General features: G+C 43.4%; 1 protein-coding gene across 1 annotated transcript; it reads right to left on the bottom strand.

The window, feature by feature from the left end:
* Positions 1–23,035: 23,035 nt before the first annotated feature.
* On the bottom strand, positions 23,036–26,506 carry LOC120026241 (protein S100-A1-like). Its single transcript, XM_038971062.1, has 2 exons — positions 26,366–26,506; positions 23,036–23,194 (listed from the first exon to the last, which is right to left on the bottom strand). Exons 1-2 carry the CDS (start codon positions 26,504–26,506, stop codon positions 23,036–23,038), a joined length of 300 nt encoding a protein of 99 aa, XP_038826990.1.
* Between the last annotated feature and the right edge of the window lie 1,455 nt (positions 26,507–27,961).

Genomic DNA, 27,961 nt, shown 5'->3' with positions numbered 1-27,961 from the left:
ACGTTAACAGTTTAGTTAGGCTACTGCCTTAATCACTAACGTTAACAGCTCAGGTTAGGTTACTGCCTTAATCACTAACGTTAACAGGTTAGTTAGGTTACTGCCTTAATCACTAACGTTAACAGGTTAGGTTAGGTTACTGCCTTAATCACTAACGTTAACAGGTTAGTTAGGCTACTGCCTTAATCACTAACGTTAACAGGTTAGGTTAGGCTACTGTCTTAATCACTAACGTTAACAGGTTAGGTTAGGTTACTGTCTTAATCACTAACGTTAACAGGTTAGGTTACTGTCTTAATCACTAACGTTAACAGGTTAGTTAGGCTACTGTCTTAATCACTAACGTTAACAGGTTAGGTTAGGTTACTGTCTTAATCACTAACGTTAACAGGTTAGTTAGGTTACTGTCTTAATCACTAACGTTAACAGGTTAGGTTAGGCTACTGTCTTAATCACTAACGTTAACAGGCTAGGCTACTGTCTTAATCACTAACGTTAACAGGTTAGGTTACTGCCTTAATCACTAACGTTAACAGGTTAGGTTAGGTTACTGTCTTAATCACTAACGTTAACAGGTTAGGTTAGGCTACTGTCTTAATCACTAACGTTAACAGGTTAGTTAGGTTACTGTCTTAACCTCTTATGGCTCAAAAATCAGCAGTGAGTATCAGCAGTGGAAAGAGGTGGCCATTTCAAACGGCCTCGTACTCAATTCTTGCTTGTACAATATGCATATTATTATTACCTTTGGATAGAAAACACCTTCTAGTTTCTAAAACAGGTTTAATTATTTCTCTAAGTGAAACATAACTCTTTTTACAGCCCATTTTCTGTAAAAAGTGACATTTCCAAGAAGCTATGTCTCTCTTCAAGATACTCTCTATAAAAGGCCTTGGCACTTAGGACTGTACAAACACGTCACACATCTTCCCCTGGTTGTCATGCGGAAGTGAGAGAAAAAATGACTTGATTATCTCTGTCAGGGACTGAAAAGAACATCTTTGAGTGATAAGTGCGCACTTAATTTTTTTTTCTGGGCGCGAAGTAGGAACTGGACTGCGCTCCTGGAAAACACTCGTTATAGGTGAATATGACCTCCAGCTTCGATTTTCTTTGATACATGTCACAATATCATCCTAAAGTATGTTTTTTCAATATACTTTAATTATATTATTGAAATTTATTCTGGACTTTAGACGTGATGCGACGCAAGAATTTTGTCAAGACGGAGAGGTTAGCACGGCATGGCCAGTGTGTCATGCTAATTCAACAGGGACATCGTTCGTTCTAGGTCCAAATGAACACGGTTCTGAACAAAGGACCCTTTGGAGAACATTCTGATGGAAAATCAACAAAGATAAGGACCCAATTTGGGATGCTTTTTCATATATCTGTCGAACTGTGCTATCGCTAGCGTTTGACTAGAATCAATGCTGCTGTGTGTTAGCTATTGTAGTAAGCTAATATAACGATATATTGTGTTTTCGCTGTAAAACACTTCAGAAATCGGAAATATTGTCTGTATTCACAAGATCTTTCTCTTTCATTAGCTATCCACCATATATTTTTCTGAAATCTTTTCTGATGTGAAATTAGTAGTTGACGTTGGTGTCTGTTTTCTCTGGCTACTGCCGTGCGATTTCTGACTGTAGCTATGATGGTGGCTAAGATGGTAGCAGTAATGTAAAACTGATTTATAGCTAAAATATTCAACTTTTTCGAACAAAACATAGATTTATTGTGTAACATGTTATAGGACTGTCATCTGAGGTAGTTTTTTCTAGGTTATTTAGGTTGGTTCTAGGTTATTTAGGTTGGTTCTAGGTTAGTTTGGTTAGCTTTGTGCATGCTAATTGCATGCTACCGTTGCTGTGAAAAATGTCTGTCTGTCTTTTGTATTTGGTGGTGAGCTAACATAAATATATGTGGTGTTTTCGCTGTAAAACACTTCAGAAATCGGAAATATTGTCTGTATTCACAAGATCTTTGTCTTTCATTAGCTATCCACCATATATTTCTCTGAAATGTTTTCTGATGTGTAATAAGGTAGTTGACGTTGGTGTCTGTATTTTCTCTGGCTACTCCCGTGCGATTTCTTACTGTAGCTATGATGGTAGCAGTAATGTAAAACTGATTTATAGCTAAAATATGCATTTTTTTTGAACAAAACATAGATTTATTGTGTAACATGTTATAGGACTGTCATCTGAGGTAGTTTTTTCTAGGTTATTTAGGTTGGTTTTAGGTTAGTTAGGTTGGCTTGTGCATGCTACTTCATCCTACTTGTGCTGTGAAAAATGTCTGTCCTCTTTTTTATTTGGTGGTGAGCTAACATAAATATATGTGGTGTTTTCTCTGTAAAACATTTAAAAAATCGGACATGTTGGCTGGATTGACAAGATGTTTATCTTTCAAATGCTGTATTGGACTTGTTAATGTGTGAAAGTTAAATATTTTACAAAAATAGATTTTGAATTTCGCGCCCTGCACTTGCAGTGGCTGTTGTCATATTAAGCCCGGTGTCGGGCTTGCAGCCTGAAGAAGTTAATCACTAACGTTAACAGGTTAGTTAGGTTACTGCCTTAATCACTAACGTTAACAGGTTAGGTTAGGCTACTGTCTTAATCACTAACGTTAACAGGTTAGGCTACTGTCTTAATCACTAACGTTAACAGGTTAGGTTAGGCTACTGCCTTAATCACTAACGTTAACAGGTTAGTTAGGCTACTGTCTTAATCACTAACATTAACAGGTTAGGTTAGGCTACTGCCTTAATCACTAACGTTAACCCTCCCGTTGTCCTCCTATTATGCCTAGCACACAGTGTCCCCCCCGGGTCACCCTGTCCCGTCTTGGCTAAAGGCCCAGTGGGCACAAGTGTGACAGTATGGGTGTGAACAGCCTTTGCAGATGTATTTCTTACACCTGCAGCACGCGGTGTGTGTCTTGGCGTCCTTCTTGGGTGGGCAGAGCTGACACCTCTTCCTCTTACTCGCCTCCAGCCGGGCGGCCGGGGCTGGGTCGGAGGCGGCGGCCGGGCCGACGGCTTGCTCAAGGGCTTGCGGACGAGCCTCGGCGGATACACGCTGGCCCCGTATGACTTTGACAAGTGCTGAGGCGGCTTCGGTGCGGGGGAGACGCTGCCTTCTTTGGATCAAGGGCTTCACGAGCGCCTTTCCGAGCTGCTCCAGGAACACCCTCCTCTTGTTCCGCTTCCCGGGCATCCAGTCGGGGTTGATCTCTCGCCATATGACAAAGGCGTTGTAGGAGGACACGTCGAGGATGTTGTGGAAGATGACCAGGGGCCAGCGGGCGGTCATCCGTCTGCAGCTGTAGGTGCCGACCACCTTGTCTAGGTTGTCCACGCCGCCCTTGTTGCAGTTGTAGTCTAGGATGAGGGCCGGCTTCCGGTCTCGGCGATCGCTAACGTCGGGCTCCGCGTGCCGCGTGCTCAGAAGCAGCACGTTCTTATTTCTCTTTGCCAGGTAGGACACTAGAGTGGCGGTGGGCGTGAAGGCGAACCTGGAGGACGAGACCTGTCTGTCCTTGGACTGGAGCAGCGCGGGAGGGAGCTCGGGCTTGTTCTTTCGCACCGTGCCCACCATGGTGAGGTTCCTCTCGAGGAGCCGCTGCCCGAGTTCGTAGGAGGTGAAGAAATTGTCACACGTGACGTTGTGACCGCCCGGCAGTCCCTCGGTCAGATCGAGGACGACGCGCGCGCCCTGGTTCTTCTCGGGGCCTCCGCCGGCCGCCTTGCCGGTGTACACTTGCATCTTCCAAGCGTAGCTGGACTTGGCGTCGCAGGCCACCCACGACTTGATGCCGTATTTGGCCGGCTTGCTGGGAATGTACTGTCGGAAAGGACAGCGTCCTTTCGGCGAGGGAGAGGGGAGGGAGAGGAGAGGGAGAGGAGAGGGAGAGGAGATTAGCAGCGTCATACACAGATACATAGACTGCCCGTGCTCTCTACGCTACACGTACAAACACAGATACCAGCGTCATCGTTACCGGCTCACCATCGGGGCGCACTGCGTTTACGTTACACGCAGCCGCCTCCGCCGCCCGTGCTACTGCCGATTGCTACTACTGCCGATTGCTACTACTGCCCGTGCTACTACTGCCCGTGCTCCACGTTGCTACTCTTGCCGATTGCTACTACTGCCCGTGCTACTACTGCCCGTGCTCTCTATGCTACACGTACATAGACAGATACATTGACTGCCCGTGCTCTACGCTACACGTACAAACACAGATACATAGACTGCCCGTGCTCTCTACGCTACACGTACAAACACAGATACATAGACTGCCCGTGCTCTCTACGCTACGCGTACGTACACAGATGCATAGACGGTACCTCTGAACGGGACCAGTTGTTCGTCCACCGTCACTTCGGGCCCCGGGTTGTAGAGGGCCTGCAGCCGCTCCTCCCACAGGTCCCACACCTCTCTCACGGCCGCCAGTCTGTCGGTGGCGAGTCTCGCGGGTCTCGACTGGCGGTCGTCGAATCGCAGCAGCCTCGAGTACTTGTGAAACGCCTTGAGCGGCATGGTGGCGCGGAACACGGTCCTGCCGCTCTCGGCGTCCCACAGGCTGGCCGCGGCCTCGCCTCGGGACCTGTAGACGCCGGCTAGGATCAGCAGCCCTACGTAGGCGCGCAGGTCGGTGGAGTCCATGGGTCGCCAGCCGTCGCCGTATTTTCTCACCCCCTGCAGATTCGTCATGTCCACGATGATCCTTTCTATCGCCGGTGTGACAAACAGACGGAAGGCGGACGCGATGTCGAGCGCTCGCGACGCGGCGTAGGCCGTGGGGCCCGGCGTCACGGCGGGGCAGGGCGGGCGGATGGCGCGGGGCCGGTCCGGGCCGCGATAGGCCACGGAGGACCATTTGATTTTGCCGTTTTTTGACAGCAACGTCTCCCTTTCTGGCTCTGGCTCTCTGGCTCTGTCTCGCTCTCGCTCTCTGTCTCTGGCTCGCTCTCTGTCTGGCTCTCTGTCTCGCTCTCGGCCAGCGGCCGCAGTCTCCCTCTCGCTCTCCCTCCGGCTCTTCCTCCGAAGATGGAGCACGACCGCGAGGCCGAGTCGTCTTCGTAGTCGTCCGCGTCGCGCTCGGGGTTGTATTCCTCACCGTCTTCATCTTCCGAAACGTCCTCCTCTTCGGAATCGCAGTAGTCTTCTTCGTCTTCTTGGTCGACGCTGGAGGATATCTGTTCCAGGACCTGAGCCGCGCTGAAACCGGGACTGCGAGGCGTCGTAGGCGGAGGCAACACGCTCGGCGGGGTCGTATTCCTCGTCGTCGTCGTCGTCCTCGTCGTCGTCCTCATCATCGTCCTCATCTTCTTCTTCTTGTTCTTCTTGTTCTTGTTCTTCTTGTTCTTGTTCTTGTTCTTCTTCTTCCTGACAATATTAGTAGGCTCTCTACGCCCTGCTTACAGTCGTAGGCGGAGGGCTCACGCTCGGCGGGGTCGTATTCCTCCTCGTCGTCGTCCTCGTCCTCGTCCTCTTCTTCTTCTTCTTCTTCTTCTTCTTCTTCTTCTTCTTCCTGACGATATTAGTAGCCTCTCTACGCCCTGCTTACGGTGGCCACGTGAATGGGACGAGGCACGCGAATGGACGAGGCGCGTGGTCGGCCCTGCCTGCTCCTTCGGGCCCTTCGGCCCCTTCGGTCCCATCCGGGACGCTCGGCTGGCCTCCCCGTGTGATAGCACCGAGGTCGTGCACTGAGTTGTTGGGGACAACTGGTCCCTGCCGGGGTCACTCAGACCCGGCCCAGACAGAGGGGAACAACTCCTAACACAGGCCCCGGGTCACTCCGACCCAGCTCAGACAGGGGTAGGAGGGGAGGGTTTACAACATACACCTTGCTAACGCCGCCGGGGTCACTCTGACCCCAGGCCCCCGGGACAGAGGGGAACAACTCATAACGCAGGGCCTACAACAGGCCCCGGGTCACTCCGACCCAGCTCAAGACAGGGGTAGGAGGGTTACAACATACACCTTGCTAACGCTGCCAGAGTCTCTCTAACCCACACAGACACTGGGAATCGACTCGTAACGCTGGCCGGGGGTAACTCTGACCCGCCGAGGCAAGGGGAAGGTTGTGTAACAACAGCCATACCCGAAAGGCACAATTTCCACAACCAAGGGAAAGTAGTTTGTAGGGGGGCGTTTTTAGATTCAATATCCAAACTCACACGGGGCCCAAGGGCCCGTTGGGGGACAGAGGGCCGTATTCGACACAGGCCCTTGCCCGGAATGTTGAGCGTGTCAATTTTGGGGCAGGACCTTTTACTAGTATCCAGCAGGTGGTGGTGTTGGGTCACTGTGACCCCGGCCTGCCAGGGTCTCTCTGACCCACACAGACACGGGGGAAGCGACAGGTGACGCTGCCGAGGGTCACTCTGACCCCTCTGACGTCACTATGACCCCGCCCACACAGGGGCAGGGGCAGGAGGGTTACAACATACACCTTGCTAACGCCGCCGGGGTCACTCTGACCCCTCTGACGTCACTATGACCCCGCCCACACAGGGGCAGGAGGGTTACAACATACACCTTGCTAACGCTGCCGGGGTCACTCCGACCCACACACAGACACGGGCAATCAACTCGGAACTGCCCGGGGTCGCTCTGACCCGCCGAGACAACGGGAGGGTTAATAAATCGGAAATATTGGCTGGAATCACAAGATGCCTGTCTTTCATTTGCTGTACACTATGTATTTTTCAGAAATGTTTTATGATGAGTAATTAGGTATTTGACGTTGGTGTCTGTAATTATTATGGCTGCTTTCGGTGCAATTTCTGATTGTAGCTGCAATGTAAACTATGATTTATACCTGAAATATGCACATTTTTTGAACAAAACATAGATTTATTATATAACATGTTATAAGACTGTCATCTGATGAAGTTGTTTGTTGGTTAGTTTGGTTGGTTCTTGGTTAGTTAGGTTGGCTTTGTGCATGCTACCTGTGCTGTGAAAAATGTCTGTCCTTTTTTGTATTTGGTGGTGAGCTAACATAAATATATACGTGCTGTTTTCGCTGTAAAACATTTTAAAAATCGGACATGTTGGCTGGATTCACAAGATGTGTACCTTTCATTTGCTGTATTGGACTTGTTAATGTGTGAAAGTTAAATATTAAAAAAAAATATCTTTTGAATTTCGCGCCCTGCACTTGAAGTGGCTGTTGTCATAAGTGTACCGACGCCGGGCTGCAGCCATAAGAAGTTAACACAGTGTCCAAAGAAGGGCCAGATGTATACAGAATGGTGTCGTCTGCGTAGAGGTGGATCAGGGAATCACCTGCAGCAAAAGCGACATCGTTGATATATACAGAGAAAAGAGTCGGCCCGAGAATTGAACCCTGTGGTACCCCCATAGAGACTGCCAGAGGTCCGGACAACAGGCACTCCGATTTGACACACTGAACTCTGTCTGAGAAGTAGTTGGTGAACCAGGCGAGGCAGTCATTTGAGAAACCAAGGCTGTTGAGTCTGCCGATAAGAATGCGGTGATTGACAGAGTCGAAAGCCTTGGCCAGGTCAATGAAGATGGCTGCACAGTACTGTATTTTATCGATGGCGGTTATGATATTGTTTAGTACCTTGAGCGTGGCTGAGGTGCACCTGTGACCAGCTCGGAAATCGGATTGCACAGCGGAGAAGGTACGGTGGGATTCGAAATGGTTAGTGATCTGTTTATTAACTTCTACTTGCACACAATCCCGGATCCGGGAGCACCCCCATCAGTAAAAAAGCTGACTAGCATAGCCTAGCATAGCGTCACAAGTAAATACTAGCATCTAAATATCATTAAATCACAAGTCCAAGACACCAGATGAAAGATACACATCTTGTGAATCCAGCCATCATTTCTGATTTTTAAAATGTTTTACAGGGAAGAGACAATATGTAAATCTATTAGCTAACCACGATAGCAAAAGACACAACTTTTTTTTCCTGCATAGGTAGCTATCACAATTTCGACCAAATAAAGATATAAATAGCCACTAACCAAGAAACAACTTCATCAGATGACAGTCTGATAACATATTTATTGTATAGCATATGTTTTGTTAGAAAAATTTGCATATTTCAGGTATAAATCATAGTTTACCATTGCAGCCACCATCACAACTCTCACCAAAGCAACTAGAATAACTACAGAGACCAACGTGAATTACCTAAATACTCATCATAAAACATTTATGAAAAATACACAGCGTACAGCAAATGAAAGACAAAGATCTTGTGAATCCAGCCAATATTTCAGATTTTTTAAGTGTTTTACAGCGAAAACACAATATAGCATTATATTAGCTTACTACAATAGCCAACCACACAACAGCATTGATTCAAGCCAACAATAGCGATAACGAATAAACCAGCAAAAGATATTAATTTTTTCACTAACCTTCTCAAACTTCTTCAGATGACAGTCCTATAACATCATATTACACAATACATATAGAGTTTGTTCGAAAATGTGCATATTTAGCGGCACAAATCGTGGTTATACAATGAGAATAGTAGCCAAGCTGCCAACAATATGTCGGGAGAAATCTTGGAGAGGCACCTAATCTAATCAGTAACTAAATTTAAACTTGACTAAAAAATACAGGTTGGACAGCAAATGAAAGATACATTAGTTCTTAACTTCTTCTGGCTGCAAGCCCGACGTCGGTACACTTATGACAACAGCCAGCTCAAGTGCAGGGCGCGAAATTCTTTTTTTTATATTTAACTTTCACACATTAACAAGTCCAATACAGCATTTGAAAGATAAACATCTTGTGAATCCAGCCAACATGTACGATTTTTAAAATGTTTTACAGCGAAAACACCACGTATATTTATGTTAGCTCACCACCAAATACAAAAAAGGACAGACATTTTTCACAGCACAGGTAGCATGCACAAAGCCAACCTAACTAACCAAGAACCAACCAAACTAACCAAGAAACAACTTCATCAGATGACAGTCTTATAACATGTTATACAATAAATCTATGTTTTGTTCGAAAATGTGCATATTTAGAGCTGAAATCAGTGGTTACACATTGTGCTAAGGTAGCATCTTTTTCCCAGAACGTCCGGATATTTTTCTGACTCTCACATATTCTGACCAAATAACTATTCATAAACATTACTAAAAAATACATGTTGTATAGGAAATGATAGATACACTAGTTCTTAATGCAATCGCAGTGTTAGAATTCTAAAAATAACTTCATTACGACATAAGGCTTACGTTATGGCGAGCGAGTGCCCAAAACTTGGGCGCAAAACTAATAGTACACAGTTCGACAGATATATGAAATAGCATCATAAAATGGGTCCTACTTTTGATGAGCTTCCATCAGAATGTTGTACAAGAGGTCCTTTGTCCAGAACAATCGTTGTTTGGATTTAGAACGTCCTTTTTCCCTCTTGAATTAGCAAGCGCACTAGCCAAGTGGCGCGAAGCTCTCCTTCCTGAACAAAGGCACACAACGCAACACGCCTAACGTCCCGAATAAATTTCAATAATCTAATAAAACTATATTGAAAAAACATACTTTACGATGATATTGTCACATGTATCAAATAAAATCAAAGCCGGAGATAGTAGTCGCCTATAACGACAGCTTTTCAGAAGGCAATCCCCGGTTCCTTCTCGCGCCTTCCTGAAAACAGGAAATGGGTGACACGTCATTCCAAGAGGATTTATTCCACCTCAGACCAAGATAAACACTCCATTTCTTCTCTCACTGCCTCTTGACATCTAGGGGAAGGTGTATGACGTGCATGTATACTAATACGTATCATGCCCATTTATAGGCAGGACCTAGAACAGAGCATAGTTTTCAGACTTTCCACTTCCTGGTCAGGAAGTTTGTGCCAAATGAGTTCTATTTTACTCACAGATATAATTCAAACGGTTTTAGAAACTAGAGAGTGTTTTCTATCCAATAGTAATAATAATATGCATATTGTACGAGCAAGAATTGAGTACGAGGCCGTTTGAAATGGGCACCTTTTATCAGAGCTACTCAATACTGCCCCTGCAGCCAGAAGAAGTTAATGCAATCGCTGTGTTAGATTTTTAAAATTAACGTTACTACGACATACAGCGTGCGTTAAAGCGAGACCGCACCGAAATTAATGGCGGAATATGAGTTTTACATTTTTCAACAGAACAACGAATTAACATCATAAATAGTTCTTACTTTTTGATGAGCTCCCATCAGAATCTTGGGCAAGTTGTCCTTTTTCCAAAAGAATCGTTGCTCGGTTGTAGATTGTCGCCTTCAACTTTGGAATTAGCAGTAAACATTAGCCATGTGGGCCAGACGTGCCCAACTCCCTAGAACGCAGCACAAATAAATACCCGAAAATCGCAATATACTGATATAAACTGATATAACTCGGTTTAAAATAACAACATTATGATGTCTTTAACACCTATATCAAATAAAATCAGAGCCGGATATATCTAAGGGCTATAACGGGAGCTTTCTAGAACGCCATCCTGAGGTCTGTCTTGCGTCATGGCGAAGGGAAGAAAGAGAGGACTCCACGTTGCCAGCCCATTTATAAGGCCTCAGATCTGCCTAGCAACTCCATTCCAATTCTTACTATTTGCTGACATCCAGGGGAAGGCGTATGCAGTGCATCTCAACCAATAGAAGACATGCAAATTAATAAACCGACCTCAGAACAGCCTGCAGATTTCAGATTTCTCACTTCCTCATAGGAAAATTGCTCCAACTCGAGTTCTGTTTTACTCACAGATATAATTCAAACGGTTTTAGAAACTAGAGAGTGTTTTCTATCCAATAGTAATAATAATATGCATATTGTACGAGCAAGAATTGAGTACGAGGCAGTTTAATTTGGGAACAAAATTATTACAAAGTGCAAACAGCACCCCCTATTGAGAAAAGGTTTTAACCAAAATATGCCACAAGACCTAGAATTGCCTTGTGTATCCCACTAAAAAAGGTTCACTGTTATAAGCTTATAAGCTTTCGAAGACTTTAGAAAGGCAGGGCAGGATGGATATAGGTCTGTAACAGTTTTGGTCGAGAGTATCACGCCCTTTGAAGAGGCTTTCCAATCTTTAGGGATCTCGGACGATACGAAAGAGAGGTTGAACAGACTGGTAATAGGGGTAGAAAGAGAGGGTCCAGGTTGTCTAGCCAAGCTGATTTGTACAGGTCCAGGTTTTGCAACTCTTTCAGGAACATCTGCTATCTAGATTTGGGTGAAGGAGATGCTGGGGAGGCTTAGGCAAGTAGCTGCGGGGGGTGCGGAGCTGTTGGCCGGGATTGGGGTAGCCAGGAGGAAAGCATGGCCAACCGCAGAGAAATGCTTAGTGAAATTCTCGATTATCGTGGATTTATCGGTGGTGACAGTGTTACCTAGCCTCAGTGCAGTGGGCAGCTGGGAGGAGGTGCTCTTATTCTCCATGGACTTTACAGTGTCCCAAAACTTTTTGGAGTTAGAGCTACAGGATGAAAATTTCTGTTTGAAAAAACTAGCCTTTGATTTCCTGACTGACTGCGTGTATTGGTTCCTGACTTCACTGAAAAGTTGCATAACGTGGGGACTATTCGATACTGAGAGAAGGACAGTGCACCGTCTAGCCATACTCCCAAGTACTTGTATGAGGTGACTACCTCAAGCTCAAAACCCTCAGAGGTAGTAATAACACCTGTGGGAAGAAGGGCATTATTTTTACCAAACCACATGACCTTTGTTTTGGAGGTGTTCAGAGGAGGGGTCAGCTCAATCCATCAATCAATCACATTTATTTATAAAGCCCTTTTTACATCAGCCGATGTCACAAAGTGCTCTACAGAAACCCAGCCTAAAACCCCAAACAGCAAGCAATGCAGATGAAGCACGGTGGCTAGGAAAAACTCCCTAGAAAGGCCAGAACCTAGGAAGAAACCTAGAGAGGAATCAGGCTCTGAGGCGTGGCCAGTCCTCTTCTGGCTGTGCCGGGTGGAGATTATAACAGAACATGGCCAAGATGTTCAAACGTTCATAGATGACCAGCAAGGTCAGATAATGATAATCACAGTGGTTGTAGAGGGTGCAACAGGACAGCACCTCAGGAGTAAATGTCAGTTGGCTTTTCATACCCGATCATTCAGAGTTAGAGACAGCAGGTGCGTTAGAGAGACAGTCCAAAACAGCACGTCAGGGGCAAGGTAGCACGTCCAGTGAACAGGTCAGGGTTCCATAGCCGCAGGCAGAACAGTTGAACCAACCTGGAGCAACACCATGACCAGGTGGACTGGGGACAGCAAGGAGTCATCAGGCCAGGTAGTCCTGAGGCATGGTCCTAGGGCTCAGGTCCTCCGAGAGAAGAGAGAAAGAGAAAGAGAGAAAAGAGAGAGAAAGAGAGAAAAGAGAGAGAGAATTAGAGGGACCATACTTAAATTCACACAGGACACCGGATGAGACAGGAGAAATACTCCAGATATAACAGACTGACCCTAGCCCCCCGACACATAAACTATTGCAGCATAAATACTGGAGGCTGAGACAGGAACGGTCGGGAGACACTGTGAGTAAAAGACTGTATCATCTGCCTATAAATGGATGAGAGAGCTTCCTACTGCCTGAGCTATGTTGTTGATGTAAATTGAGACAAGCGTGGGGCCTAGGATCGAGCCTTGGGGTACTCCCTTGGTGACAGGCAGTGGCTGAGACAGCATATTTTCTGACTTTATAACCTGCACTCATTGAGAGAGGTAGTTAGCGAACCAGGCCAAAGACCCCTCGGAGACACCAATACTCCTTAGCCGGCCCACAAGAATGGAATGGTCTACCGTATCAAAAGCTTTGGCCAAGTCAATAAAATAGCAGCACGATATTGCTTAGAATCAAGGGTAATGGTGACATTATTGAGGACCTTTAAGGTTGCAGTGACATATCCATAACCTGAGCGGAAACCAGATTGCATTCCAGAGAGAATACTATACACATCAAGAAAGCCGGTCAGTTGATTACTGACAAGTTTTTCCAACACTTTTGATGAACAGGGCAAAATAGAAATAGGGTCAGATGTTTTTTTGGGGTGAAGTTTAAGCAGCTCCTTTAGCACCTCGGACTCAGTGACTGCCTGCAGAAAGAAACTTTGTCGCGGGTAGGGGAAAAAGAGGGAGAAGCGTCGGGGACAGTCACATTAGAAGGGGTGGGAGATGAGGAAATGTTGGACGGGCAAGAAGGCATGGCTGAGTCAAATAGGAATCCTGACTTAATGAAGTGGTGATTAAAGAGCTCAGCCATGTGCTTCTTGTCAGTAACAACCACATCATCAACATTAAGGGACATGGGCAGCAGTGAAGAGGAGGGTTTATTCTCCAGGTCTTTAACCGTTTTCCAGAACTTCTTGGGATTAGACCCACAGAGATAGAACTGATCCTTAAAGTAACTAACTTTGGCCTTCCGGATAGCCTGAGTGCACTTATTTCCCTAAAGGATAGCCAGTCAGCTTGAGTATGCGTGTGCCGAGCCTTTCGCAAATGCAATTCTTGAGGTGGAGTAACTCTGCAAGATCACGGTCGACCCAGGGGCTGAACCTGTTTTTAATTCTCATTTTCTTGTGGGCGTGTTTGTTAACAATATCATTGAAAACATCAAAAAAGAAGGTCCAAGCGTTTTCGACAGAGGGGATCAAGCTGATTCTATACCATTTTACAGAGGGCAGTTCATGAAGGAAGGCTTGCTCATTAAAACCTCTTGACGCTAGGGGTCAGATTTATAGATATATTTTTAAATAACGTTCCCAAGGTAAATGGACTATTTCTCAGGTCTAGATCGTAGAATATGCATATAATTTACAGATTAGGATAGAAAACACTCCAAAGTTTCCAAAACGGTCAAAATATTGTCTGTGAGTATAACAAAACTGATTCTGCAGGCGAAAACCTGAGAAAATCTAACCCGGAAGATTTTTTTTTTTTTTTTAATCTGTGTTTCCTGGCCCGTCTTTCTTCCATTTAAAGGGGTATCAACCAGATTCCCTTTCCAATGGCTTCCTCAGGCTGTGACCAGGCTTTAGACATAGTTTCAGGCTTTTATTTTGAAAAATGAGCGAGATTTTTCAAAAGTAGTCAGGTGTCCTCAGATTAGTTCCTGCGTGCGAGAGGGTAGCGCTCCATTTTCTTTTTCTCTCTTATTGAGTAGGTTACGGTCCGGTTTAAATATTATCGATTATGTTTGTTAAAAACAACCTGAGGATTGATTATAAAAAATATTTGACATGTTTCTACGACCATTACGGATACTTTTTGGAATTTTCGTCGAACGGAACGAGGCTTTGGTTTTCTGAACATAACGCGCAACCCAAATGGCGTTTTTTTGTTATAAAAGTTATATTTATCGAACAAAAAGAACATTTGTTGTGTAACTGGGAGTCTCGTGAGTGCAAACATCCGAAGATTATCAAAGGTAAGCGATTAATTGTATTGCTTTTCTGACTTTCGTGACCAAGCTAACCAAGCTAATATAAGGCTAACTGTTCTAGCATTGATTGATACACTCACAAAAGCTTAGATTGCTTTTGTTGCAAAGCATATTTTCAAAATCTGACACGATAGGTGGATTAACAACAAGGTAAGCTGTGTTTTGGTATATTTCACTTGTGATTGCATGATTATAAATATTTTTAGTAATATTTTTTAATCTGATACGTTCGGGAATTTTCTTCTGGCTTTCAGGACCGGAACGAGGCTGTAGTTTTCTGAACATAACGCGCAACCCAAATGGCGTTTTTTTTCTTCTGTTCTAGCATTGATTGATACACTCACAAAAGCTTGGATTTCTTTCTCTGTTAAGCATATTTTCAAAATCTGACACGATAGGTGGATTAACTTCTCTGGGATATGTGGGACGGTAGCGTCCCACTTGGCCAAAAGCCAGAAAAAATGTAGCGCGCCAAATTCAAATATATTACTATAAAACTCAATCTTTCATGAAATCACACATGAAAGTCACCAAATTAAAGCTACACATGTTGTGAATCCAGCCAACATGTCTGATTTCAAAAAGGATTTACGGCGAAAGCACACCAAACGATTATGTTAGCTCAGTACATAGCCACAGAAAAACACAGCCATTTTCCCAGCAAAAGATAGTAGTCACAAAAAACAGAAATAGAGATAAAATGAATCACTAACCTTTGATGATCTTCATCAGATGACACTTATAGGACATCATGTTACACAATACATTTATGTTTTGTTCGATAATGTGCATATTTATATCCACAAATCTCGGTTTATATTGGCGCCATGTTCAGAAATGCCTCCAAAATATCCGGAGAAATTGCAGAGAGCCACTTCAAATAACAGAAATACTCATCATAAACTTTGATGAAAGATACATGTTTTACATATAATTAAAGATACACTTGTTCTTAATGCAACCGCTGTGTCAGATTTTAAAAAAAACTTTACTTAAAAAGCACACCATGCAATAATCTGAGACGGCGCTCAAACATAACAACATTTCTCCGCCATGTTGGAGTCGACAGAAATACGAAATTACATCATAAATATTCCCTTACCTTTGATCATCTTCATCAGAATTATCTCCTAGGAATCCTAGTTCCACAATAAATCGTTGTTTTGTTCGATAATGTCCATTACTTATGTCTAAGTAGCTACTTTTGCTAGCATGTTTAGTGCACATGTCCAAACGCTCGCGCAAATGCAGGCGAACTCGGACGAAAACTTCAAAAAGTTATATAACAGTTCGAATAAACTGGTCAAACTAAGTAGAGAATCAATCTTCAGGATGTTGTTATCATATATATCCAATAACGTTCCAACCGGAGCATTCCTACATGTCTGTAGAAGTTATGGAACGCAAGGCGATATCACGAGGAAAGCGCGTGACTAGGAACTGGCAATCTGCCAGACCACTGACTCATTCCCCTCCCATCCGGCCCCACAACAGAGCATAAGCTTCATTCCACGTTCTACAGACTGTTGACATCTAGTGGAAGGTGTAGGAAGTGCAAACAGATCCATATCTTACAGGGAATTGAATCGGCGATGAGTTGAACATTGACCATTCTCAGAATTCTCACTTCCTGTTTGGATTTTTGTCAGGTTTTTGCCTGCCATATGAGTTCTGTTATACTCACAGACATCATTCAAACGGTTTTAGAAACTTCAGAGTGTTTTATATCCAATAGTAATAATATGCATATATTAGCATCTGGGACAGAGTAGGAGGCAGTTCATTATGGGCATGCAATTCATCCAAAAGTGAAATGCTGCCCCCTATCATAAAGAAGTTAAAGTTATTTAGCAAGCGTCTATGACAAATCAGGACAGGTCGTTTCACTGAGCAGCCATTACGAACTCAGGCTGTAAAACAGTGATCACTAAGGTCATTACAGAAAACACCAGACTGATACCTATCAGGGTTATTTGTGAGGATAATATCGAGGAGTGTAGCCTTTTCTGGGTGTTTGGAGTAATACCTTGTGGGATTGGTAATAATCTGAGAAAGATTTAGGGAGTTGCTTTAGGATTTAGGATTTAGGATTTAGATTTAGGGATTGCTTTATGACTTGGTCAGGTGGTTTAATCCATAAAGACCTGATTGGTGGAGTAACGCAGAGATGGTTGTCCTGGAAGGTTCTCCCATCTCCACAGAGGAACTCTGAAGCTCTGTCAGAGTGACCAGCGGTTTCTTAGTCACCTCCCTGACCAAGGCCCTTCTCCACTGACTGCTCAGTTTGGTCGTGCGGTCAGCTTTAGGAAGAGTCTTGGTAGTTCCAAACTTCTTCCATTTAAGAATGATGGAGGCCACTGTGTTCTTGGGGACCTTCAATGCTGCAGAAATGTTTTGGTACCCTTCACCAGATCTATGCCTCGGCACAATCCTGTCTCGGAGCTCTACGGACAATTCCTTCGACCTCGTGGCTTGGTTTTTGCTCTGACATCCACTGGCAACTGTTAGCCCTTCTCTGTCACCCAATGTGTTTGAGTTAGTAATAATTTGTAGAGTGCCTCTATTTTCCCTCAGTATGCATTTTTTCACGATTCTGAATGTCTAATCCTGAGTCGAATTCAATACTGTGATTGCAATTTTGTCAAATTACCATCTGTAACGTCCTGACCAGAGTTCTTATGTGTTTTGCTTGTTTAGTGTTGGTCAGGACGTGAGCTGGGTGGGAATTCTATGTTGTGTGTCTAGTTCGTCTGTTTCTGTGTCCAGCCTAATATGGTTCTCAATCAGAGGCAGCTGTCAATCGTTGTCCCTGATTGAGAATCATATATAGGTGGCTTGTTTTGTGTTGGGGATTGTGGGTGGTTGTTTCCTGTCTCTGTGTTTGTGTTCTGCACCAGATAGGACTGTTTCGGTTTGCCACATTTTGTTATTTTGTTCGTTGTAAGTGTTCACTGTTTTCGTTTAATTAAACATGTTGAGCACTGGCTACGCTGCGTGTTGGTCCGATCCCTGTTTCACCCCCTCTTCTAGTGAAGAGAGGGAAGGCTGCCGTTACACCATCATAATTTGGGTTCATAATGGATGATATGTTCTTCTGAAATATGAACACAGAAATACTGGACATCTTGAACTCGTATTTTGATGGTGATTTGGACTTACATTTTGCTGGTCCCTGTCTTGACTCGGTCTTGTGGTGGAATTTTCCTGTATTACCAAATGAGGAGAGTTACAAACCACACACCAGTCAGAGTTATACTTAAACTTCATCTTTATTAATATGAGCTTTACAATAGCCCTTTGACTCTCAGATCAATTCACTATCTATAATGAATTTTGAGAGTCCCTACAGAAGAATACAAATATCTTTTATAGCCAAGATACACCCCTCTTAACTTACATGACGAACCACAGATCTTAGGAACAGTTCACAAAGGTTAAGATTTGTATGAAAGATATCTATAAAACATAGCAGACAGTTACTGCTGTGTCAACAGTTTTCATTGTAAAGACCCGTGTCTGCCCCCCTCCTACTCCAAACTGGAACCCGTCTCACCCTGGTATGGTATAGCACAAAAACATTACCTTTACTATCTGGAATGCTCTTTAGGCTTTATTACCCAAAGACATCGTAAATCTCCTCTGTCAGTGCTATTTCATAGAGGCCCATCCTCAGTGGAACACACACACACACAATAATAAAACAACCATTCTAATGCAATACAAAGATTATAATATAATCTTACAAGCACTACAACATAATCTTGCAATTTTCCACGACAGTCTCGCCCCCCTCTGGTCTTGGTCTTGTATCGGTCTTGCTTTAGGTGTTCTCGAACACAACACATTTATTATGTGACTTGTTAAACACATTTTTACTCCTGAACTTATTTAGGCTTGCCATAACAAATGGGTTGAATACTTAATGACCAAAGACATTTCTGCTTTTCATTTTTGATTAATTTGTAAACGTATCTAAAAACATAATTCCACTTTGACATTATGGGGTATTGTGTGTAGGCCAGTGACACAAAATCTCAATTTATTCCATTATAAATTCAGGCTGTAACACAACAAAATGTTGAAAAAGTCAACGGGTGTGAATACTTTCTGAAGGCACTACATCACACATCGACTCGGTACTGGTACTCCCTGTATATAGCCATGTACTCATAATCATTATTGTTAAGCATTATTTTTAGTCTATTTTGAGGGTTAAAAAATCATCCCAGTCTGCACTTCAACAGTCATTTTCTCCCTGACTGTTTAAGAGTGTATTTCCACTGTATCACTGGACTTTAATCTCTCTTCCTCCACTGGGTTGTGTCTCTCCTCCTCCTCCTCCTCCTCTCTTCCTCTCCAGTATCACTTGCTATCAGCAGGAGCCATTACAGCTTTTCTCATCTCCTCTCTTCTCTGGTATATTTTATCCCCTCTCCTCTCCCGTATCTCTAATTCTCCTCCCTCCCTGTTGTATCTCCACCCCCCCCATTCCCCCGTCCCACCCTCTGACAGAGTGACTCTGATCAGGCAGGGAGAGCAACATGGCCAGGGCCTCCTGGAGCCTTATCTCCAGGTAACAGTGTAACCTTACATGCCCTTAATCTGATCCCTGCTTCCATGGTCCTTTATGCCTCACCGATCCCCTCTTAGGACAGGAATGATTCCTGTTGACATTGTTGAAGGACGATAAACGTTCTTCTAATTCTCACTAATTCTTTCTATTCTATAATTATTTTTTTTGAATAGATATACTCTCTAATTGAGATAAACAATCAGTTGTTTTCTCTCTATATAGTGCCTTGATTCTCCCATGATGACATTGACCTTTTAGTGCAGGTGGAAAAACTGCAGCAATCCTTCCTATTCAATGTCATCAGTCACTACATGACCTCTCAATGGAAACTGTCCCATTTCTCCTGCATTAAACAAGTCATAAGAAGTGAAAGTCAGTACAACAGGAATCACAAGGGACGTCATAAGTGATATTTAGTCTAAATACATGGCTCTGATAGATTCGAATGGGGATTCTCTTTCTAATAGCCTAGTCTACTTCATTTTATTTCTATTATGGCACCTCTATCCATCGCTTTCTCTCTGCCTGTCATTAAGCCCCAGGAGATGACCTTGCTGTTTGGCAGAACATACCAACTTGTCCTGGAAAACTGTCCTGGAGGCTCGGCCTCACGTGTTGTTTGTGAGCATCATCTTCCATCTGTCGCTGAATTAGAGCACTATGGTGTGGAAACGTCTGAACGATCCGTCTCTCTGTCTCTCCGTCTCTCTTTCCATCCAAATCCCCCGGGAGGAAAATCTCACACTTATTCTCTCCCTCTTTCCCTCTGTCCCTCTTTCCTTCTCTTGCTTTCTCACTCTCACCCCTCTCTTTCTTTCTCTTTCTCTCTCTTTCCCTCATTACGTTATTTTAAGGGCATATGGAGAGAAACTGTAAAGGACAACCTTGGATTTTGTGGTTTGTGTGTCTTTTTCTAATGGGCTGATATGTATCTTTGAACATAAAGTCCTTAGTCCCCCGTGAAGGAAACATTTCCCTGTATCTGCAGCAGCCTACCGATGGCTTTTTATGTAGTTCTGTCCTTGTGCTGTACTTGTCTATTAATGTTATGTATTATGTAATGTTTTATGTTTTGTGGAAGAGTAGCTGCTGCTTTAGCAGTAGCTAATGGGGATCCTAATAAAATACTACAAAATACTAAATGGCTGATCCCTGGTCATTGGGATTTAAATAGACCCTGGTTGCAACTATCGCTGACACAGTCAATAAGTACCCTGTCAGGCTTTGTTATCTTCATTTAGCATTTCAGGATTAGAAAGAGATGGATCACATATCTACTACAGATTATAGCCACCACTAAGAGCTGATCCTCCCATTATGAAGCCCCATTGTGAGGTGAAAGACATGGAGACAAACACAAATACCAAAACCAAGAGACCATCTGAAAGTATTCCAGTGTGAGTGACGGACTGTTGGCTGTGAAAAGAAAAATCTACCATCACAACCCTCCATCTCCCCATCCCAAACATAACATGATGGGAGGGGAGTGATAGATGATTGTAGTTTACGCTTGAATGGCAAAACAAGCACTTCATGATCAGTTTTGGAGATGTCACAGACTGAGGGTTCGATCAGGGTTTGGAGAGAAGGACAAGGAGAGAAAGAGATACATGTTGCCACCAAAGAAATAGAGGCTTTCTGACAGTGAGAGAGAAATGTGTATGTGATGGGGAGAGACAGCAGTCAAAAGGAAGGGTGTGTGTGTGTGTGTGTGTGTGTGCCTGTGCCTGTGTGTGTGTGTGTGTGTGTGTGTGTGTGTGTGTGTGTGCGTGCGTGCGTGCGTGCGTGCGTGCGTGCGTGCGTGCGTGCGTGCGTGCGTGCGTGTTACATAAGGATGGTTCATGTCAACCATTATGTAAAAAATACTATTCTTATAGTCACTTACAGTACACACATATTAAATGAAGAGACTGACAAGCTATGCAATGCATGTATTAGTTCAGCATGCTTCCAATGGAAAGATGACACAACAGCAAACTTTAACTGTAAGACACCACATCACTCTAAGGGGTTGATAATAACAAAAGATAAGAATGGTGTTACACCGACTACAAGTTCTTTAACAAAGACAGAATCTATGAATCATGGAAAAATAAGTATAATTTCCAAGTCTCTATGATTACAGCTGTCACAAAAAAAACGACAATCATCACATCATTTTCCTCCAGGGGGGACAGGCTCATTATCCCGCTCAATTACAACCAATCACACAGAAATTAGAAATGAACTTTCTCTCTGTGTGTGTGTGTGTGTGTGTGTGTGTGTGTGTGTGTGTGTGTGTGTGTGTGTGTGTGTGTGTGTGTGTGTGTGTGTGTGTGTGTGTGTGTGTGTGTGTGTGTGTGTGTGTGTGTGTGTGCGTGCGAGTGTGTGTGCGTGTGTGCGTGTGTGCGTGTGAGTCCGTACGTATGTAGATGATGGCTTATGAATGTTTTTCCTTCAGAATCCTCAATAACAGATCTCTGTGTTGGAGTAGAGAGAAGGGGTTGGGGGTCTGAAAAAAGAAAGGAAGACTTTACTAATTCTAAATTTTATGGTTTCAACTCAGACAACAGGGGATACTGTTAGGACTGTAGAGATAATTAACTGTATACAGTATGTTGTTGTTGTTAACAATACATTGCTCTTCTATAGCGCTTTTCTAAAACCTAAAGATGCTTTGTTGCTTCTAATGGATCAGGAGTTGGGTGTAAGGTTAGTGTAAAAGCTCAGGTTCAGATTAGGGGTTAAAATCACATTTGTAAAAATAAAATGTTGTTCTTCTGCACTTTCTAGCGTGGATGTACTTTATGAATCCCCAAGGAAAAACTGCCACTGTGACTGCTTCTGAAGTTGGGATGTCATGAGTCACTTTGACTGACAGGTGGTGAAAGGTCCAGGTGGTTAATGGGGATTGCGTCATCATCCTCATGCGTCATCGAACGCATCACCAGGCGCATTATACATAGACCATCCAAAAGCACAGCACAACCTCTCCTTGAGAAATATTCAGAAGACTCTACCAAAGAAGAGTGATGGGGAAGGACACACAGGACAGGCACGTACAAGCACACAATCACATACACACACACTCGCACGCACACCAATACAGTAAGTCTAAAACACACACACTCAAGGTCTTGGGGATTAGAACTTTATTATGCTGTGTTACTGTCACAATATAAAACAAATATTGTCAAGCTAATCATTTTCATATGATTATATGCTGTCAATCATTTACATGTGACGGCAAATGAATTATTAATAAGAAACATGCTCATGCAATTGTAATTAGATTTACATTTCTCATTAAGTGACAGAAAGGGTTTCATGAAACAAGCACATTTTAGAATGGAAGGAACATTCTCAAGTATGTCTCTGATTTACAGGAAATAACCCCCCCCCCTCCCTCTTTGCAAGATGTGACACATTGATAGTTACAATACATTGCAAAAATCAATGAAAAGGTGGATGAATGACAGAATAAATCAATCATTGAACTAACCAAGCAGACAGTTATTCTGATATCAACTCAGGGTATGTGACGATAGCTTGGGTACCAGTCTGTTTCTGCTCTAGCCAGATCTGTGTGGTTATGTTCTCTGGCCAGACGTGTTGTTGAGAGCTGAAACAGTTTGGCACTCAGGGTAGTGTGACACCATGTTTGAAATCATCTGTTTTGACGCGTCGGAGGGACAGAAGTATCCTATCTCTAGCAAAAGTATGTTAATTTATGATTTCAACTTTAGTCTAATCTCCTTCTGCTGTTGACAAACATATAGTGTAGTGGTTTTAGTAGCACTGAGACCATGGGGAATTGAGAAGTGATCACAGTAAATATTCAATGGTCAGCATGATGGGTGTGGTTGTAATTCGTTACTTTCTACCTCGGCTCCCTATTCCCTATGCAGTGCACTACTTTTGACCAGAGCCCTATGTAGACCTGTCATAGCCCTATGAGGCTTTGGCCAATAGCAGTGCACTAAATAGGCAAGGGGAAGCCATTTCGGATTTAACTGTTAGTTGGCTTTCTTCTTCTGCTTCTCCTGGAAGAAGTCGTTGCAGGCTACGGTCAGGGCCGCCACCAGAACCACAAACTCATTGAAGTCCACCTCGTTGTCTTTGTTGGAGTCCAGATCATTCATGATCTTCTCCACCAGCATGGGGTCTTTCTGAGACTGGAAATGAAAAGAAACAACAATTAATCAATCATTAAATCAGTCAATCAAAGATCTAACCACCAATCAAATAATTTAAAACCTTGATAATCTGAAGGATGGGGCTAGGGGAATGTAACCACTCTCAAATTAATATACAGGTCTATGGATGCAAGGACTGACAGTCCTTGAGATCAACATAATTTTGAGTCTAAAGATATAGGCATATCTCATAATTAAAACAACAATTGAACAGCAGCAAATATTCTATACTGTAACTCTAATGTATTCTGTTCCACTGAGCTTACTCCAGGCCTCCGACTCACTCTACCACTCTAAAATAGCCGTCCTGAATCATGTCTCATGTCGCCCATTGACCGATCTGGATTCAGCTGCTTGGCCAATAAACAAGTCCCCTCATGATAGCAGGTTGCAATTAGGCCCTGTGTCAATCTCCCAGCCAGAGATCTGAGATGAAGATGGGGGAGATCTGAGGAGAGACGCCTCAGGCTCTGAGTCATTGGATTCATGGTGCTGGAGCCTCATCCCGGATATTAGACCGCCAAAGGCAGTGACTGGGCACTGCACAGCACAGCAGGGCACCACACCACACAGCCAATGTCCACTGGAATCCAGAGTGACGCTGGCGATAATCAATGAACCATAAGCTGAGAACCATCAGAGGTGTGTATGTGCACTTGTGTGTGTGTGTGTGTGAGATGGTGACCGTTGGATGATTTCTGTCAGTCAAGCCAAGCCAGCCTGTGATACAGAGTAGTGACATGGAGCTAATGGAGGTATGTAGCACACACACACACACAGCTTGACTGTATATGTACAAATATCATTGAAATTTACGTGAAAAGTCAGTATTTGGCACTTTGACAAGTAGTGCACTAAATAAGGAATAGGGTGCCATTTGTGGCGTGTCCTGAATGTGTATTCGACTGTTACCAGGACACCGTCTCTATACTTGTCAGAGGCACGTCGGTGGGTGGAGACTAGTGACATCAGAAGAGAGTAGTCCAAGTTTATATTTGGAGGTGATGTGGGTCACTGGTGATGATGCATAGGCACCTGAGGCTTCCTTCCATCAGAGGGAGGGAGAAGATGTAGAGAGAAAAAAAGGAGGGAGGAGAGATTTGTCTCTTCAACCCCTCACTCCATCTCTCATGGTATGAGGCTCATCCATTAGAACACAGACAGGCAGGTTTACTCCCCAAACACACTCGCATACACACAGTCTTGTTTAACTAATCTTGCGGGGACACACAATTTATAACCTTTCAAAATCCTATTTTCCCTAACCTTAACCCCCAAACCTAACCTTAACCCTAACCCTTAATATAACCCTAACACTAATTCTACCTCAACCCTAAACCCCCTAGAAATAGCATTTGACCTTTTGGGGACTAACAAAATTTCCCCAGCTGGTCAAAACATTTTTTGTTTACTATTCTGATGGGGACTTCTGATCCACACACACACACACGCACGCACGCACGCACGCACGCACGCACGCACGCACGCACGCACGCACGCACGCACGCACGCACGCACGCACGCACGCACGCACGCACACACACACACACACACACACACACACACACACACACGCCTACTCCTCTGCACCATCACGGCCACTGCAGCATGGTAGGTTATCTACAACAACCTACTACAATCAGACAGGGCAGTGAAGAGGAACTACTATCTTGCCTGCTTTTACAAAATTACAAAAGCAAGAGACTTATACTCAACTTAACCAGAAATCAAAACTTCACAGTGGCTAAACTAATCCAGCGTAATGTAGAAGGAGAAATGTCAAATAAGGTCCCTTTGCATTAATGTTTCCTTCTTGCCTTCCTTTTTGGATAACTAGATAACTCTCCCATTCTCTTAATCAACTATGTTCTACACTATTAGAAAAAAAGGAGCTATCCTTAAAGGGTTATTTGTCTGTCCCCATAAGAGAACACGTTGAATAACCCACTTGGTTGCAGGTACAACCCTTTTGGTTCCAGGTACAACCATTTTGGGTTCCATGTAGAACCCTTTCTACAGAGGGTTCTACCTGGAACCAAAAAGGGTTCTCCTATGAGGACAGCTAAAGAACCCTTTTGGAAACCTTTTTTTAAGAGTGTAATTGTATGCTTTCTAGCCACTGAGGCATATTGAAGAAAAGAAAAACAACATTGCCACGTCTCTAAGAATCATGTAAATGTTGTGTAGTAGGTCTATAATTGGAACAAATTAACACAACAGACCACATGGATTTGTACAATCATGACATGAGTGAATCTGATAAATTCAATATGTATTTGGTTGTCTAATTCAACTTTCAAGTCTCAATGGGTAAAAAGTAGCATCAAAAAGCCCCCCAACATATCCATAAGAACAGCATAAATATCACTAATGTTCATCATGAAATTAATGCTGTTATGATTTCATCTAAATGTCACAAAAAGGTTTGTAATTCAAGACAGCTAGCTTCTAATTTGAGATTCAACACACAGCTAAAACAGATTAATATAAATATAAATTATACAGTTGTTTTTTTCTATTCATGCTACTGTGTTTTACAGTTTCCTTGAACTGGCTCTATGCACACTCACTAGACTACACATACTACACTGACACTCCAACACACACAGACATACACACACACACACTACATACGCTCACACAAAAAACACACACACACACATACATGCATATAGACGCCACACATACACACTCACACATAGACACACTTTCACATTCTTCACATAACATACGCTGTTGCTACTCTGTTTATTATATCCTGATTGTCTAGTCACTTTTAACATCTACCTACATGTACCTACTGTATTACCTCAATGACCTCAACTACCTCGTACCCCTGCACATTGACTTGGTACTGACTCCTTGTATACAGCCTCGTTAATGTTATTATTGTTTTACTATTTCCTTTTTATTTAGCAAATATTTGTCTTACTTTTTAAACTCTGCTTTGTTGAGAATGGGCTCGTAAGTAGTATTTCACTGGAAAGTCCACACTTGTTGTATTTGGCGCATGTGACCAATACATTTATTAACAATGAAATAGTGTTTCGGGCCTTTCAATTGCTAAACACTGTCTAGTGAAGAGGATACCAAAATAATGTCAACATATATTGAGATTGATAAATTATGAATATTAAACAGCTTTTTTACCATGAGAAAGTCAGTGAGTTCACTGTTCAGTAGCTGTTTCAGCTCTCCCTTGTTGAGCTTGTATTTGTCTCCATCGTTCCCGGAGTATTTGTAGAAAACTGTTATAAGTGCATCCATGGCACTCTGGAGTTGACTTGGCATGGTGCTGATAGGAGGACAATGTCTTTCACGACCTACTGGGGAAAAGTGTAAGGGAAAAACAATTTAAAAACAGTTTAAAGTCTACATTTATTAAAACAAAAGTCAGAGTTAAGTCTAAATCTATGGCTGCAAGTATTCAAAAGCACACAATAGGCGACATGTACCAATATTAGATATTACTCTACAGACAGACATAAAGCAACATATGGTTAGACATAACAAAAGGAGAGGTGGTGTTCCTACCTGGTTAGAATCCTGGGCTAGTGTGATCTGAGAGAGCTTGCAGCATGGCTTGTTTATCTAAAAATCAGTGGAAACATGATGTTTCATCCTTCATCACCATAGCAATAATTAATTCCACAGGTGAGAGACCCACGGTAACATGGTAACTGTGTCTTCTTGCTCTGCTTTTAATCAAAGGCCCAACGGTGGTGCCGTGAAAAACAAAACATGTTCCCATATAGGCCCTGGTGTCCCCTGTGGGTTCACTTTAGTCATAGGAGGCCCTCAGTGTTACTCCAGTGGAGAGATACTGCACCACGCCAGCTGAAAATAGATCTATGTACAATATGTGTCTCAGCTGCATTGAATGGGATTGTACAGGATATGTTCTTTATGAAGAATATGGGAGAACAAGGTGAAGTGATTTTCAGTTGGAATTTTATGGCGCTACTTCATTTCCCTGTCAGTCACTGTTCTGAATGTTGGTTCACTCTCTCTCTCTCTCTCTCTCTCTCTCTCTCTCTCTCTCTCTCTCTCTCTCTCTTTCTCTCTCTCTCTCTCTCTCTCTCTCTCTCTCTCTCTCTCTCTCTCTCTCTCTCTCTCTCTCTCTCTCTCTCTCTCTCTCTCTCTCTCTCTCTCTCTCTCTCTCTCGTACTAACATGCGTCTTTGTCCTGATCATGTCCACATTCTGATTGTGGCCAAATTCTTGGGGGTCTACACATGGTATTAAAATGTGTCTTTCATCCGTCCACCATGTCCACATTGTGACCAGATTTCCAGCTCCCTCCCTGCATAGCACCAATAGGGAGACTAAGCCTCAGGTGCTTCAGCAACGCAGGCTGGTTCTTTGTTTAGCCTTCATGCCCCTACAGACCTCACCTGAGGGAGGGTGGATCTCAGCTGTGTCTTCAACCCTTTATCTGCCCTCCTCTTCCACAGCTAAAATGTATTTCCGTTGGTTAGGGTGATGAAACTGCTCCCTTCAGAGTTGGCCAAGCTAAATTAAAAAATACTACGCAGAAGAGACATGTAATGTCCCCATGGAGGGGGTGAGAGGGGAAAAGCATAAGAAGTCCTAATGAAATGATATCTGTAAACATAAATGAATTACTCTCGCATTGCATAGAGACCACTGAGTCCCCTTCAAAGTTGAAATGTCATGAGGTTATCTTGTTGTTACATTTTTGGTCCCTAAAATGTATGTGGAACAGCTATGGACCAGACAACAGTAA

This window comes from Salvelinus namaycush, chromosome 31, assembly GCF_016432855.1.
Source record: "Salvelinus namaycush isolate Seneca chromosome 31, SaNama_1.0, whole genome shotgun sequence".
Taxonomy (NCBI): domain Eukaryota; kingdom Metazoa; phylum Chordata; class Actinopteri; order Salmoniformes; family Salmonidae; genus Salvelinus; species Salvelinus namaycush.
This window is presented reverse-complemented; position numbering and strand designations above follow the sequence as displayed.